At 45.9% G+C, this 15,835-nt stretch overlaps 1 protein-coding gene across 1 annotated transcript in view; it reads right to left on the bottom strand.

The window, feature by feature from the left end:
* Adcy1 (adenylate cyclase 1) overlaps window positions 1-15,835 on the bottom strand; it is a 113,845-nt gene that overhangs the window by 77,031 nt on the left and 20,979 nt on the right. Inside the window, exon 3 of the mRNA XM_052199201.1 lies at window positions 736-854. Within this exon, the coding sequence (XP_052055161.1) occupies window positions 736-854 (119 nt within the window). The remainder of the gene's footprint in view (window positions 1-735; window positions 855-15,835) is intronic.

Raw genomic sequence — 15,835 nt, 5'->3', positions numbered from 1 at the left:
CACCCAGAAGATCCAGCAAAGAGCAACTAAGCAGGAAGCGCTTCGTGTCCGCCCAGTCACCTCCTGAGTGGCACTTACATGGTGGCACTCCCCAGCAGGTGACACTCAACTAGTCTAAGAGCATTCAAAAAGTATTTTTTAAAACGGACTATGCAATGCATGAGGACAAATAGTTTCAGCAGACTCTCTAAGCAGCTACGCAAACTTCAAAGCATTCACAAGTTGGTTCATATGAAGACTCAGGTCCCTTGCCTACAAAATAGGAACAATAGCTCCGACCTCCCAGGGCTGATGAGACGAGGAGAGTGAGGGGGAAGAGCGCATCTCAAGCAACGCTCTGCCATTATTCAGAACTGAAGACTCCCCACACCAAACACCACTACAAAAAACAAGTCTTGGGGCACAGTTCTGTTTCCCTATCAACTGTCTCTCTATTCCCCACCAGGAAGGTGAGTCCTGATGGGAGAACTGTGAACAAGAGGCGACATGCGCCACCTATGAAGCCACACTCTCCTCCAAGTGGGACCAGCTTCCCTGCTGGGCAGCTGCCACCTGAACTCCTTGACCAGACCTCCTCCCTCCCCCCAAACTAGAGCAATCTTCTAGTTCCCCTCCTCAGCCCTTCCAGCCACTTCCCAGGCCCTCTATCCAGTCCCTACCTCGTCACCTCTGCCCTGCAGCGCACCCCCACCCCCAGTACCTCACTGTTGAGCCGGGTTGGTGTCATTCCCCTACCTCACGTTGTCATGCCTCTGGATGTAAATCTTGTGAAAAATCCTCTCTGGGGGCTTCAGAAAGTCTTCCTTCATCTCCATGGCGACATTCCGGGGCAAGAGACTCATGAGCAACCGCTCCTGGATAGGAGAGACATACTTAGTCAGACAGGACGAATGTCCCCATTCCTGCTGGCTTAGGAGAGGAGTAGGGGCCTATTGACCCTGCTCTGGCAAGCCAACGCATGCCCAGGCCTGCAGACACTGCCCAGTCCCCACATCCCCATGGACTGACACTCAGATGTGGAATGCTAATGAGCAAGTAATTGCCTCCGGACACCTAGCCCAGCATAGGTGAGCCTGACCTTCTGCACTCAGACACACTCTGCAGTCTTTGCATGCTTCTTCTGGCCTACAGTGCACTCTGAGCTTCAGCCCAGCAAATTCTACCGTCTCAGACCGAGGCTCCACTAGGTCACTCTCCCCTCCTCAACTGCTCCAACTGGATCCACAAATGGTCCTCAAGATTGGTTTATAGTAAGTCTGTCTTCCTGGGGCACACAAAGGCTCCTTGTTACACAAAGATAAAGCCTCAGAGACAAGCTGGCCCCTTCTCTTGGTCATTAACTTCTTATGTCTCCCTGACCTGGGTAGGGTAAGCAAGTTTTTTCTCTCCCCAAAAAAAAGAAAATAAGCACACGTTTGTGTTTTTGTTTTGTTCTTTTCTGTTTTGTTTGAAGAAGGCCTGAAGCACCCCGGAGAGCCCATCCGTTCACACTGCCAGGCCTTTGCCTCCTGTCTGCAAGGACAGTGTGAGGTGGACTTTCTCTCATCTTCCAGATGTGACTTCCCTGACCTGGGCCCTGGCTTGTTCCGACCTGTGGGCCTGAGTTTCTGTGTGCCAGATCTGAAGTTTAAGGAGCCTCATTTTCCCTCAGATCTCCCATGCCCCATCCCATGTTGCCTTCCAAAGGAAGACAAACATGGTTGTTAAATCGCAAGAAAGGGAAAGATCATCCTACTGACACAGGCGGAGGAGGCTGAAGAAGGCTCAGTCCCTGCTCTGATATGCTGCAGGCTCTTCCCCAGACCCCTGACGTGTCCAGTGTCAGGGCCGTCCTCTCTCTGGGGGAACTTCAGTGGGCATGCCCATGGGATGCTTTCCTTCCCTGCCATTCTCTGAGTCTCTCCTAGACCATGGCCCACTGTGAACAGTGAGAGCCCACTCCCCTGACTGAAGGCGGCTGCATCCCTGGTGAGTTTCAAGGAAAGTCCGTGTCTACAGAGTCCATCCGGGCAACAACTAAGAGGGCAGGCACAGTCCTGGAGAGCCTAGTGGCTCCAGGAAGTGGTGTAAGGGCCTCACCCTTCTGCACCACAGGACGGACAGCAGTGAATGTGCACGGCTCATCCTGCAAATGGAGGGCATGCTGGGTACAGTTGGAAACCCAGAGAAAGCTGCTAACATAAGCACACATAGGCAGCAGAAAACCAGGCACGGCACTGGAGGATGGTTAGAGCTGAATCTGTACATCTGAGAGAAGCCACCAGGGTCCTGCCCCAGAACCACATGTATGGGCAAGGTCTAGTGCTGTCCTACGGACCTACCACCCCAGCCCCACACCATCTCCCACTACAGTTCCCATGCATCTCCTTGCTGGGTGGACCCAGACATTCAGGAAGGAGGCTGTAGAAAGCAAGACTATCTGCTTACAGATCTGCTCACACAGAAAGAGGACGCACAGTCCAGGCCACGCTCTCAGGGACACCGTGCATGGAGCATGAAAGGCAGATTATGGTGAGGAGCCACCAGGACCCTTCCTACACCACAGGCCTCTAGAGATGCAGCCAAAAGTGAGACCCTCAGGGGTGGCCAAGTGCTAGCCTCAGCTATGCTGAGCGAAAAGGACACCCTCCCCTGGGAGCAATATTCGTTGATCTGTGGGAAATCAACCAGAGTGACCAGAGACTTCTGCAGTCAAGAGATTCAAAGGCACAGGCCGAGTGGGAACACAAAGATAGCTGCAGACTCAGAAGGCCACGGGGAAAGGCTACCAGAAAGGAAAGGGCAGATTCTGTGCTCTTCAGGGCAACCCCAGCCAGCACGGGGGAAATGGAAGGCCGCGTGAGCTGATGAGGCAGAGGCAGGCTCTGGAGGCAGCACCTAGGCAGCGGGGAGATCCTCACAGGAGGCCCCTAAGTCTTGAACCCAAACCCTCTACAGCCTCCTCAGAGTCGTCCTGAAAATACATGGTGGAAAACCCATGACTGTAGCCAAGATCACTGCTTGGGCCTTGTCCTTGCATAATTTACCATTCAGTGTGCCTTTCGCTCCCACCAGGCACCCCACAGTACTCCAGCCCTCAGCTTGCTGCCTCTCAGATGTCACTCACCTGCAATTCCGAAGTGTGAAAGCGGCCCAAAGTGAAATCAAGCCAGAAAAAATAACAATAACAAACAAAACAAACGTCTGTCTTTTACTCAGAAGCCACACACACCTTCCTCCACAATTAATATTCTCCTACATCCCGGATCCTGGCAGCCCCTCAGTGATCTCACCATAAGCCTGTAGGGAAACTTTAGGCTATGGCGTCACTTCCTGCAGGTATCATCAATACAAGCAAACAGATTGCAGGCCACAAGGCTGGAGCAGTCAGAGGGAGCGAGGCTGACCTCTAGGGAACTGAGGTATACTGGGGCCATTGGGGCCAACCCAGAGAGAAGACAGAAAAGCTACTAGACCTGGTGCACGGCCTCTAGCACAAACACGGAATGTTGGGGACAGTGTCCTGGTCACTACAAAAAGTAGCTATAGCAGTCACTGGTCAGTTGGCTGCCCCATGACCCTGCTCTACTGCTAGCATGCTAGAATCCTTAACCTGGGGATTCTTGGTTACCAGGGTTTTCCAGTCACCTGAGCAGGTAGATGTGGACGAGAAGATAAAATTGTGTCTTAGAATAAACCTCCAGGGATAAAGTAGCCCATTTACATCATTATAAAGATAATCAATATCCGAAGTTAATTTCCAATCTCAAGCCCAACCCTGAAGCCTCAACACAACCAACATCAGAACAGGTTATGACAGCAATAAAACCTAACAAAGGAAATAAGATCTAAAGCAAAGTATCAGACACACAAAAGCTAGTGCAAATGTGGATCATTGAAAGCATCACAGTGTCCCAGGGAAACGACATTAAAACCTTAATACCATGAACCCTGACTGTGACCTACATTACATGTTACTCTCAATAAAAATTAGATACTGTGTGTGTGTGTGTGTATGTGTGTGTGTGTGTGCATTTAGTGTATACTCATGTGCACCCTACTGCATGTGTGTGCTTTGTGTACGGAGCCTAGAGGCCAACGATCTGTTTTCTTTAAACATTCTCCACTTATCTTTTGAGACAGACTCTCACTGAACCCGGCACTCACCAACAGCAAGACTAGCTGGCAAGAGAGCTCTGGAGATCTGTCTGTCTACTCCCCAGTGCCCAGTTCCAGGGTTACAGAGGACAGAACCACACCCACCTGTCTTCTTTCTTAGTCCTAGGGATCCAAACTCAGATCTTCATGCTTATAAAGCAGGCACTTTATTAACTATGTCATCTCTCCATCCCCAAGTCAGGTTCTTAAGTGATTATGAGGATCTTGTCTCTGGGAAAATGAAGAAGGATCTCTCCCTGTTTCTCTCAGAGAACACCAGTAAAAGTCATGAATGTTCCACATCTAACATCATGAGACTGAAAGTTGGAAGGCAGAAGCCAGAGACTGCAGACCAAGGCATGCCCTGGGAATAAGTCATCCAGGGTTTGTTTCCCAAACACAGAGCTGGGGAAGGAACTTGGAACACTACTGGACACAAAACAAAAAACAAAACAAAACAAACAAAACAAAAACAAAGATGGTCAAAAGCTGCTCTCTCTAGACAAGTCCCAGAACCTGGCAGCAGTTAAGAGGAAACCTTTGGATGGTAAGTGCGCTACTCCAGGCCAAAGACTCTGACAACTCGATGCCCTGATCAAACTGTTCTGGCATAAGTTAAGCACCAAGGCCAGACTTCCACCCGTCCCTTAATATGGGATGATGTCAGAGAAGGCCACAGAGGGATCTCTTTCCTCATCTGATAACACCAAAGCAACTCCTCTTCCCCAGCCAGTATGATGTCACAGAAAAGCATCCCAACAGGAGAGACAAACAAAATCAAGTTTCATACAATATAATCTAGATGTTTAGGTTCCAGCAGGACATTATTTATAATAACAAAAACTAGGAAGCATGCACTCAATGTTCAGTGAACAACAGCAGCCAGCACACGCTGACATTAAGAGGACAGACTCAGAATAATTAGCGACCACTTTAAAGCAGCCTCCGCAAGGATGACTGAGGAGAGACCGGAAGATGGCTCAGGCTTGTTGCCCAAGCATGAAGATCAGAGTTCAGATCCTAGCACCCACATAAAAGACAGGCATGGTGACATGCATCTGTAAGCCTAGCAGTGTGAGGGGGTGGGGCAGAAAATAGATGCATCCCATAAGGGAGGGTCCTCTGACCATCCAGAGCTCCAGGTCCAATGAGACAGCCCATCTCAAAAAGATAGGAGGAACTTGATTTTAGACAAAGAGGACAGAAATACACATTAGAGGAAAGACAGCATCTTCAACAAATAGGAGTGATCAAACTCAATATCTTCATGTAGAAGAATGAAACATGAATGAATCCTTATCTCTGACCCTGTACAATACTCAACTCCAAATGGATCACGGACCATAGCATAAGACCGGATACCCTGATAGAGGAAGAGCAGGGTGTACACATCAACTGATGTGCACAGGAAAGCGCAGGCATGCAGACCAACAACTGACAAATGGACCTCATGAAACTAAAAGCCTCCATAGAGCAAAGGACACCACTGTTCAAGTGAAGCAGCAGCCACACAATAAAAAAAAAAAGCGGTTTACCAGTGCTACATCTAAACAAAAGGTTGGTATTTAGAATAGTCAAAGGGAAAAAACTATATAACCAGGAAAAGCCAAAATAAAAAGCAAGGAATGAAACACAGTTGCTGAAAGAAAAATTGCAAATGGCTTAAGAAATATTTTTAAGCGTTCAAAATCCTTAGACATATGGGAAATGCAAATTAAAATTACTTGGAGATATCATCTTACCTAAGTTAGAATGGCGTAGGTTAAAAATCAAATTATTTCAAGTTCTGACATTGATGAGGAGAAAGAAGAGCACAAACTAGTGGTGCACAAACTAATGCAGCCACCATGGAAACCAGTGTGGATATTCCTCAAGATGCTAAAAAGAAATTGATCTACCATATGATCCAGCTACATCATTCCTGGGCATATTCTCAAAGATGCTAATGCCCTACCACAGAGACCCTGCACTTCCCCACCCAGGATCATCGCTGCTGTCTTCACAAAGGCCAGGAAATGGAAGCAGCCCAGACTCCCGCCAACTACTGCACGGATAATGAAAACGTGGCACATATGCTACTCAGCTGTAAAGAAAAATAAAGTGATAAAATTCTCAGGCAAATCGATGGCGCTGGAAATACTCTTTCTGAGTGAGTTCACCGGGACCTAGAGAGACAAATGCCATATGTTCTCTCTCATATGTAGATGCTAGCTTTAAATCTTTAAAAATGTATCTTTAAATTGGAATATTTACAGAAGTACAAAGAAGTGGTAGATTTCAAGGGAGCAGGCATCAAACACAGGTAGCAAAGAAGAAGGAGGATAATGGTGCAGGAAGGGTTAAAAAAGGGTAAGGGAGGGGGTGGAGGAGAAAAGGGAGCAAGGGGAGGCATAACTAACACCAAAACCCTTTGAAAAAGCCATAGAGGAACCTATAACTGTAGAAGTTTCTGGAAATATATACATATATAAGAATAGTCTAAATAGTTACCCTATAGACTATAAAGAGAATACATCTAGACATCATAGGCTAAAAAGCCCAGTGCCAGCTATAGGATATTTGTATTTTGGGTTTCTTGGTCCCTGGGGTTCCAGAGATACCCCCAACATTATAGTCTAACACTTTTGTTCTTGGTTAACCTCTAAAACTTCATATAGAACTTATGAAGACAGCACACCCTGGAGTCATCCGACACGGAGACATCAAGCTAGTCCTGACCGGAAAGCTTCATCCTCTGTGCTCCCAGGGGAGAAAGGCAATCAGCAGTCTTACCCAGCTTTGAACCCTGAAAGATACAATAATGACTGACCAGGCAAGATATGCCCACTGGACACTAGTGGCATAAATGTTAAGGGAGTAACCAGTTATTCTCTATTTGGATTTAAGGCCTGTTTCACAAGACAAAACCCATACCTGGTACCATTAAGTAGGCCAAGAACCTGTGACTGTTAGATCTTAAGGTCTTAGGGGAGAACATACTGCTATTTGCTAAATGAACATAAAGCTAAACTGCCCCCTAAGTGCTTATCTTTCTACGCATAGATTAGTGCATCTCCCAACCTTCATCAGAGAAGCCAATCTTTGAAGCCCACGGAGATTATTGCAGTGACCCATAAACTGGCCAGCATGTAGACATTAAAGACTGCAAAATTCTCAGCCCTAAATGAGACACTCCTTTCCTTTCAAGACTCAGAAGCATCAAAAGGAGGAAGAAAGACTGTAGGACCAGAGGGAGTGGGTGATTGCAGAGAAATGGTGTTTTCTGGACATGAGAAGGAGTTACACACATGAACTGACAGGTGCTATGACTCCATACACATGGCTCACGCAAGATCAAGGCATCCAAAATCCTAGCTCTTCTGAACTCCCACCCTTAGCTGAGGAAGTATTGCCAATTAATGACTGTTGAGGGACTGAGAATCAACTGTCTTCAGCGATGTGGACTGAAGACTACCAATGCTCCAACAGACAGCCTTACTTTACCCATGAACATATCAGCTGCACTGAACCCAGTGCATTTAAAACAAAACCAAAATGATACAAAGAAAGCACCCAGAGTCAGAAGGGTGGGGAGGGAGATAGAGAAGGAATTAGAGATGGAGACATTAGCTTAACAATTCATAAAACTAGTAAGAATTAAAAATGGAGAGTAACAGAAGAAAGATGCATCTATCTCTACCTTTCACATGCACACATACAGGTGTGTGCAAGGCACAGGCACACATGCCGTAAGCACTCCCAAAAAGGAAAACAGATTACAAGAATCTGTTACAAGATTTTTATAATTTCCAACAAATAAATGAATTATATATCCTACCACATGAGATCTCATCTAAGGATGCAATGCTAATTCACTACTGAAATGCCAACGTAATATATTCCACAACAACTGGATAAGGAATAAAATAACAGCAATTGGTACCAATAAAGAAAATGACAATATGCAGCCCTCATTTAATGTTCATAAAAGAGGAATAAGGAACCTCATCCTTACAAAGGACAGCCCCAGAAAGCCTGCAGCTCAGCCCACACTGGTGGAACTTCTAATGCTTCTGGTGGAGCAGGGGATGGATGGAGACTCTCATTACTCCAATCTGATTCCACTCTAGCAATATAGGCAGTGTGGTGAGGTAGGAAAAGAGAAACAGACTAGAAGGAAGAAGTGCTGAGGATATGGTGATGTCTACATAAAACACAAAGGATCTATTAAAACAAAACAATTACACCTAGAACAAAGAACCGACTTCAAAGAATCCCAATAAAGAAACCAACATTCAAGAACCTGCTGCAATCCCACATAGTAGCAATGAACACGTGCATACACACCAACTGCTACACTATTTACAAGTGCTCGAAAGTGAAATGCCGTGGCGTAAAGCTAATTTTAAAAGTATAAAGTTTGTATCCCGAAAATCATGGTGCTGAGCAAAAAATCAAAGAAAGGCTAAATAAGTGGAGAAGCAATCTCCATTCTGGTGCAGAAAGAAGACTCAACCCTGGAAGGAGGCAAATTTTTTCTAGATGATTGCACAAATGCTGTTAAAGTCCAACGATGCTTTTAGTAGGCAAAGGCAAGAGCATTCCAATAGCAATGTGGATAGCAAAAGGGAGAGTAGCAGCTAACATCTGAAAAAGGACCAAGAGGTGGGAGGAGTTTGCCTACTCAATCCTTAGTAACAATACTCAAGGTAATATCAGGGAAGGATTGAACACTGAGGATGATATAATAAAGTAGAGAACCCAGAAGCAGACCTACACAAATATACCTAGATTCTTTTTTTTTTTCTTTTACAAAAATCCAATAAAAGGTGATGTTTTCAACAAGCTACAAAGCAACTGGACAGCCATCCATTACCAAGAAAGAAACCGCACCCTCACCCTCACACCTTGTTTTAATATCACCTTGTCGTACATTGTCACAGATTTATCTATTAACTCAAAAACTGCAAATCTGTTAGAAACGCAGAGACAGCCTTCAAGAATCAGGGCTACGCCCAGCATTCTTAGATTTGACTTAGAGCAATAGAAAGAAACTTTGATCTACTTGACAACCTGTCTGGACCATAAAACAAAAACATGTGATAAACTGAATCTCATCAAAATGTAAAATGTTTGCTCACTAGCAGAATGAAACAAAGATCTCTTAAGGCAATGAGACGACAAGGCACGGCCGGGAGAAAATACTTGCAAGTCACACATAAAGCGAAGGACCAGCCGCCAGCACATTCAGACTCTCCTCAGAGTCCTGCATTTTAAACTGGAAGCTTAAAAACTCTCCAGTCCTATGGTTCAACCACCTCGGAAAACGGCTTTGCCGTAGCTCAGTATTTTTGCAAACACCATATGTGCCAGCATATTTCTAGGCTTTCAGGCCAGGGAAATTAATATTTATGCGCATATGAAGACCTACACATGGTGTTCAGATCAGCTTTATTCATAATCATCCTAAACTGGAAGCTACCAGGGTGTCCCTCACAGGCGGAATGGTTAAACACGCTGCAATAATAGCAACCCTGTGGACTACCACTTAGCAATGAAAAGAATAAACTATCGATATGCTCAACAACCTGTATGAGTCTCCGAGAATTATGCCAATTAGAAAAATGTTCATAAAAAAGATATTACACATTTATAGCTATTACAAGTGGAGGTGGGTGTGGCTCGGGAGGGGCAGTGAGAGGAGTCCTGTGCCTTGTGGTTGGATGTTGTCATTGTAATGCTGTACCAGTTCAGTAAGATGGCACCACTAGGAAACAAGGAAAAACCCGCTTAAGATCTCTGTCTTCTGTCTTGACTACATGGATCCTCAAGTCTTTTTGAAAAGAAAAATAATGAAAATAAATAAACCAATAAACAAACAAACAAATAAATACCAATGCAGGGCTGGAGAGATGGCTCGGTGGTAAGAGAGCACTTGCTGCTCTTGTAGAAGAACCGAGTTCTGTCTCTGGCGCCCACATAGAGGCTCATAACCAATACGTAACTTCAGCTCTAGGGGACCCAGTGTGCTCTTCTATCTCCCACAGGCACCAGGCACACCCGTGGCACACATACACAAATGCAGGCGAAACATTCATAACAACAAAATAAGATAAACCAGATTCTAATATGGAGGAATTGGTGCCTTTGCATGACCCCGGTGGGAGCAGGACATGGTTGGGCTCTCTGGAAAAGTGTGGATGGACATCCTTCAAAATGTCATTTGCCCCATGGCCAGAAATTCCTCTCCTAGAATTGCCCTACAGTGTTCCCAAGAGAAATCAAAACATGGGTCCACACAAAGGACCAAACAATTTTCATAGCGTGCTTACTTACAACACAGGGAAAGCGTGAAACAGCCCGACTATCTGTCAAATGTGAGTGGACGAACAAAACAGCCAGGCATAGTGCCACAAACCTGCAATCCAAGCCTTCAAGGGCTCGAGGCAGGAGGAACAATAGTTCAAGGACAGCCTCAGCTGCATAGTGAGTTCCAGGCCAGCTGGAGCTGGGAGAGACCCTATTTCAATCATTTTTAAATAAATTAAATAAAAATGTCGTCCATCCTCCTATTCCTTCCCCACTAAAATGTGGTCCATCCATCCAGTGAAATAGAAGCTGGCCCCTGAAAAGGCATGAATCACCACCAGTAAGACACAATCCGCCGCATAGCCTTGAAAGCCTCATTCTGGGAAAAGCCATGCACTAAGGATCATATACTATACGGCTCCATTTTATGACATATCCAAGATAGTTAAATCCATAAACACAGAAAGTAGATTCCTGCATATCTACGCCTGGCGGAAGAACAGGTGTGTACATCAGTCATGACTGAAAACGGACAGAAAGCTGCATTGAGAAGGAACAACTTCCAAAATTAAATTGTATAATAATCCTATACTAATGCTATTTTAGGTTAATTTAATTCATATTTAATGTACATGTCAAATGAAGCTAATATACAAGGTTAAGATTATATTTAAGCATATATTAAATAAAATTAACACGTAGCATTAAGACATAATTCTATACAGCACAAATAATTGTGTACACACTGAAGAAAGCATTTAATGGTTTTAAGCTTTCAGTTAATCTTGAGAGTTTGCCAAGTAACAACTGCAGTGGTCTAAGAAGCATGCTGGGAATAGATCAGCCTATTTAAAACTCTACCCAAGGCCTGGGGATGTAGCTCAGTTGGACAACTGCTTGCCCATTAGTCACAAAGAGCCTCAGGTTCCGTCCCCAGAACTGCACAAAACTGGATGTGTAGTGCAGGCCTGTAACCCTGGCCCTAAAAAGATGGAGGCAGGAGGATCACAAGTTCAAAGTTATCCTCAAACGAACAGCAAGTTTACGGTTGGCCTGGTGCACATGAGACCCTGTCTCGATAAAAATAAATTCATTAAATTAAACTAAAATCCAGTCTATATTATTTAAAAGAAAGTATCCCCTTTCTTGATAAAATTTCCTCACACCAAGGACTCAATTGTTCCATTTACCTTGTTAGGATAACAAATTGAGTGTGCTTTAAATAGCTACATGTTTCTGGAGGGTTCTGATTTAGTAGTGGCATCTGAGGAACAACTAGGGCCCTTGGGGACCAGATACCACATCTCAGAGGCGAAGCTGGGCTCAAGAGTGCCTTTCTGAGTGGGTTGTAGGGCAGCAGTAATGAAGACCCAGGAGATGAGGTGACCTTCAAATGCCACTTGTCCTGTGTTCTCCAGCTGTGACAAATAGAAACTCCAGGGTTGTGTTCCAGGGGGACTCTGTAAGCTCGAAGGTCCCTCGAAGCTGGAGGGAGCGTGATTCTGCAGGCAAGAGCCAGATGCAGAGGAATAAGAGGCACGGGCCCTCCGTCCAAGGCTGCAGCTTCTGTCAGCACAGGGAGGCAGCACAGGGCTCATCTTCCCTTCCCCTGGTCTCACGTGCTTGGGCACTTGGACTTCTATCCACTCCACTTCAGGGAGTCCCTTGAACTGGCTGGTCATCAGTCATGACACTGGCCAGCCATGTGCTCAAGGCCTACCTACATCCCACACACATCCTACAACTGGGACTGAGTTTGTTCCTCCTAGGTCCAGTCAGAGCTTGGGCTCCACAAATGGCCATTTATGGGAGCTCCTTCATATCCATAGCATCATCTGGCTAGTGCCTTCCACACTGCCTCTGGACTGCTAAGCTCCTTCAACGGCTATGCTCTATAGTTGGAGCCAATATTTGAGGTCAAGCCTGTGCCTTCTCTTTGCATCAACTTCAAGTTAGACTCCCATGTCTGCAAGTCAAGGTCTGTCTCCCACTGTCCTCACCCTGATGGTCTCAGGTTCAATGCTAAGGTCATCAGCCTACACACGGCATCTGAAAGCAGGGAGCTCATAGGAGACTGAGGAGGCCAGATGAAGAACCCTCCCCATCACCAAGTCTGTCCACAGCCCATTTCTTAGTGGGGACCAGAGAAGCCACCTCTGCCAGTCAGTCACTATGCAGGGCAGTAAGATCCACCCTAGTGAAACTAAGAGGAAACTGGAAGCATCCTAGACTCTCCTTTTCTGAAGCCATAGCAGTGCTGAGAAAGACTGGCTCCCCTAGTAGAGATGGCTCGCCCCTGGAATGACCACTGAGAGCGTGAACACCTGGCTAAGATGAGAACTCGCTGTGATTATCCTGAAGGGAAACCCATGCCAGAGCTGGTGCATCCCAAACCAGACATAGCTAATGGGCACAAAGCCACCACAAGCCAGAGTGAGTGACGAGCCTGCCTGGGCTCTCCAACTAGGCTGCTGCCAGCTCTAGCCAGAACCAGAGGGACGAGCAAAAGCCATCAGGAAGAGGCCGGTGTTCACCCCAGCGACTTCTCTGCCTGCTCCTTGGAATGCTTCTGTTGGTGACTGGCTTTCTGGAGGGGCAAGATAAGCACCCTCTAACCAATACACACCCGCCTAGGCTCACAGCCACCCTTTCCTCTTTCTTGAATCATGCACTTGACTTGTTCTGGTGCACAGCGTAGGTGGAACTGTGTCCCCCACAAGATTCCTAGGTAATCTCCCAAACCCTAATGGGACTGCACTCCAAGATGAGGCTCTACAAAGCTGAGAGCTCCACCTTCTATAGAGGACAGAGACGCTGTACCTATAAAATCTCAACATTGTGGCAGCCGAAAGAAGAACTGAATTGAACACCAATTATCATGTTGAAATAGGGTCTGCTGTTCTGTGCGTAGTCGGTGATCTAGAAGGTGTGGTCAGGTCTGCAGCCTCAAGCTCAGCATCTGCTCCATGGCTTGCAGAAATTGGACAGCCAGCCCAACACGGATAGGGGAATGTCACAAGGCCCTACCCCTAGATAAAGAGCTACAAAGCTATTAGAGACTGCTGAGAGAAGGAGAAATAATATAGAAATGAGCTCCATAATTGATTACTCAGTACCAAGAGGTCACCATAAAAACTTATGAGCTGTGCTAAATGTACTCAGAAGATTATATTTATACATATATGGAACAATAATGACTATAGAAAAAGGCATGATAAAAATGATGTGTGAAAGCAGAAGATAGAAGATAGGAAGGGAAACCTTGAAGCATTGGACATTGATAATAGAGATTAAAGACGAGCAAATATATACATGGATGAGATGTCATAATAAAATCCATTATTTTGTACAATTAATGATGCTAATAAAAGTTAAAAAGTTCTAATTTTTTAAGAAGGAAGTAATTAAATTAAAGAAAAGTCACTGGGGTGGTTCCTACTTTACTCTGACTGGTGTCCTTTGAAGAGATTCGTGCATGTAGGGCACCAGAGGTCCATACACAGATGGACAGCTACACCAGGACACAGCTAGAAGGGAGATATCCTTAACCCTAAGAAGAACCCCCAGAGCCTTGATCTTGGATTTTCTGGCTCCAAAAAAACTAAAATAATGGAGTTCCTATCCGTGGGAGACCTCCATTAGGACAAGGTGTGCCTTCATCCTGTGATGATCCAATCCACGCCCCAGTTCTGTTCTTCTGGCTCTTATCCTGGTGAAATGGCAGACCTTATCAGAAGCTGCATCGCCAAATCCTAACCGGCCAGCAGTCTCTAAATCCCAAATCCTACAATAAGCCACTTCACATAACTGTAATGAACACAGCCAGGGCTGGCTGTCCAATTTCTGCAAGCCATGGAGCAGATGCTCAGCTTGAGGCTGCAGACCTGACCACGCCTTCTAGATCACCGACTACCCACAGAACAGCAGACCCTGTTTCTCACCAGCATGGCTGGAGGCCCCAGTGGGATCCAGCGTCCCTTCCTGGCAAGACACACCAAGGTTCTATGATATGGCATCAGTGGTTTCTATGCAGGGATGCTGTCATCAGGAGAACTAAGAGGACCAGCCGGCCCAAGTACAGCACATTGGCCAAAATCACCAACTGCTGTGCAGATTTAAGGGAAATGAGGCACAAAGAAAATAGCTGAGTCAGTAATCTAAGGTCCTGTATAAGTCTCCCACAGTCCCTGGGCTATGCTGTGAAGCCTCCTGCCAGGAGAGAGGCTCTTACCAGCACCTAGCACCAAATCCTTCCTGTCACTGCTGAGATTCACTGCAGGGGGGGCGGGGAATGAATGACACTGAACCCTGTGGCTTCTGCTGCCCAAATTCTGGAGCACTTAGGGACAAATAGTGAAAGGAAGGCCACCCCTGTCAACCCCCAGAATAGGTATGGGACACACCTAGACACAAAATTATCAGCACAAAGGAAATGTATTATCCTTAAGGGCTGGGTGAGGGTTGGAGGGTGTCTTGCTAGGGTGAGTTGGTAAATCCTGGTTGCACATATTAGTCAAGTGATGAAATTTGATTGTTGTACCTTGGTGTTTAGTCTCAGAAATGAATTGGTGGCCAAATAAGGGAATAGATCTTGGGGGCTAGCTTTAGGGATGTAACCATTTTTAACAACGTAGAGAAAAGGGGTAAAATGGCAAAACCTGTCTGCAATGTTTACCGTACTAGGGCCTGTAGTTGCCAAGCTCTGACTTGCTAGAACCCTTCAAACAACGTGGGTGGACTTGATCAGAAGCTGCATAATGCTGAGTCTGAGAGAGCCTCATATAACATGCCTGTCACAATGCATACAAACAGGCAACATCCAGGCAAGAGCAAGCATCCCACCTCATTCCTGCTGACTATGCAAGGCAGGGGCTGTAAACAATAGATAGACAGACAGACAGACAGACAGATAGATAGATAGATAGATAGATAGATAGATAGATAGATAGATAGATAGACAGAGAGAAGATAGATGGATAAATAGACAGACAGACAGACAGACAGACGAATGACAGATAGACAAGCAAGCAAACACACCAATAGAAGTGGCCACCTCCCCTACCCATCATCTGACTACAAGTCAGGAGAAACTGAAGCTGACCCAAGCCATAGAGACCGCTGGGGCCTCTGTTCCATTTGCAACGTGCCCTGGCTACCGTGAAACAAACTACACCTAAGCACCAGGTCACTCCAACAATGAGCACACTGGCTCCTCGCCTAGAACCAATGTATTCACAGTGATACCACAAGGGGACAAGCAGTCAATAAGTTCCCTCCCAGTCTGCCAAGGCACCAGAATCACAAGAGCCCAAAGAGAGTCTCTAATGACAACTAGACAGGGAAACAGGCTTCCACATGCATCCCTGACCCACCTGTTTAGCTGAGCCTCCTAGATCATCAGGAAGGCCAT

The sequence above is a fragment of the Apodemus sylvaticus genome, chromosome 11 (genome assembly GCF_947179515.1).
Source record: "Apodemus sylvaticus chromosome 11, mApoSyl1.1, whole genome shotgun sequence".
Lineage (NCBI taxonomy): Eukaryota > Metazoa > Chordata > Mammalia > Rodentia > Muridae > Apodemus > Apodemus sylvaticus.
Note: the sequence above shows the minus strand (reverse complement) of the source record. Positions and strands in the feature narration are given on the sequence as shown.